Source organism: Eimeria tenella, genomic scaffold (assembly GCF_000499545.2).
Source record: "Eimeria tenella Houghton genomic scaffold, Eth_scaff1872, whole genome shotgun sequence".
Classification (NCBI taxonomy): Eukaryota; Apicomplexa; class Conoidasida; order Eucoccidiorida; family Eimeriidae; genus Eimeria; species Eimeria tenella.
The window spans coordinates 4,597-5,008 of record NW_013541711.1 but is presented as its reverse complement, the minus strand read 5'-3'; the positions used below and the strand labels follow the sequence as shown (position 1 = coordinate 5,008).

Genomic DNA, 412 nt, shown 5'->3' with positions numbered 1-412 from the left:
CTGCTGCTGCAGCAGCAGCAGCAGCAGCAGAGTCCAGGGGGCCCCCCAGGACCCCACAGCTGCTGCTCTCCGGCAGCAAAGACAGCAAAAAGGAGACAAGAGTTGCTTGCCGAGTTGCCACATCTCCTTTTGCTGCTTCTGTCCCTTCTGCTGCGTCTCCTGCCCAGTCCCCAAGCGTGAAGGGCCTGCAGTCGTTAGGAGCAGCAGCAGCAGCAGCAGCAGCTTCTGCTGCTGCTGCTGCTGGCCTCTCGTTCTTCACAAAAAGAGACAGCGCGTCTCCTCCTTTGCTGCTGCTGAAGAGCCCGAAGTCTTCAGGCACTTCCGACAACGCCTGCAGCAGCGTCGGCTTCCTGCTGCTGCTGCTGCTGCTGCTGCTGCTGCTGCTTTCACCGTTGTCCTTGTGCTGCAGCGG

At 60.9% G+C, this 412-nt stretch overlaps 1 protein-coding gene across 1 annotated transcript in view; it reads right to left on the bottom strand.

The window, feature by feature from the left end:
- Positions 1 to 57: 57 nt before the first annotated feature.
- The window catches only part of ETH_00035645 (uncharacterized protein), a gene marked incomplete at both ends in the record, with an annotated part of 906 nt that continues 551 nt past the window's right edge, over positions 58 to 412 (bottom strand). The window contains one exon of the mRNA XM_013373989.1: positions 58 to 403. Coding sequence (XP_013229443.1) covers positions 58 to 403 — 346 coding nt within the window. The remainder of the gene's footprint in view (positions 404 to 412) is intronic.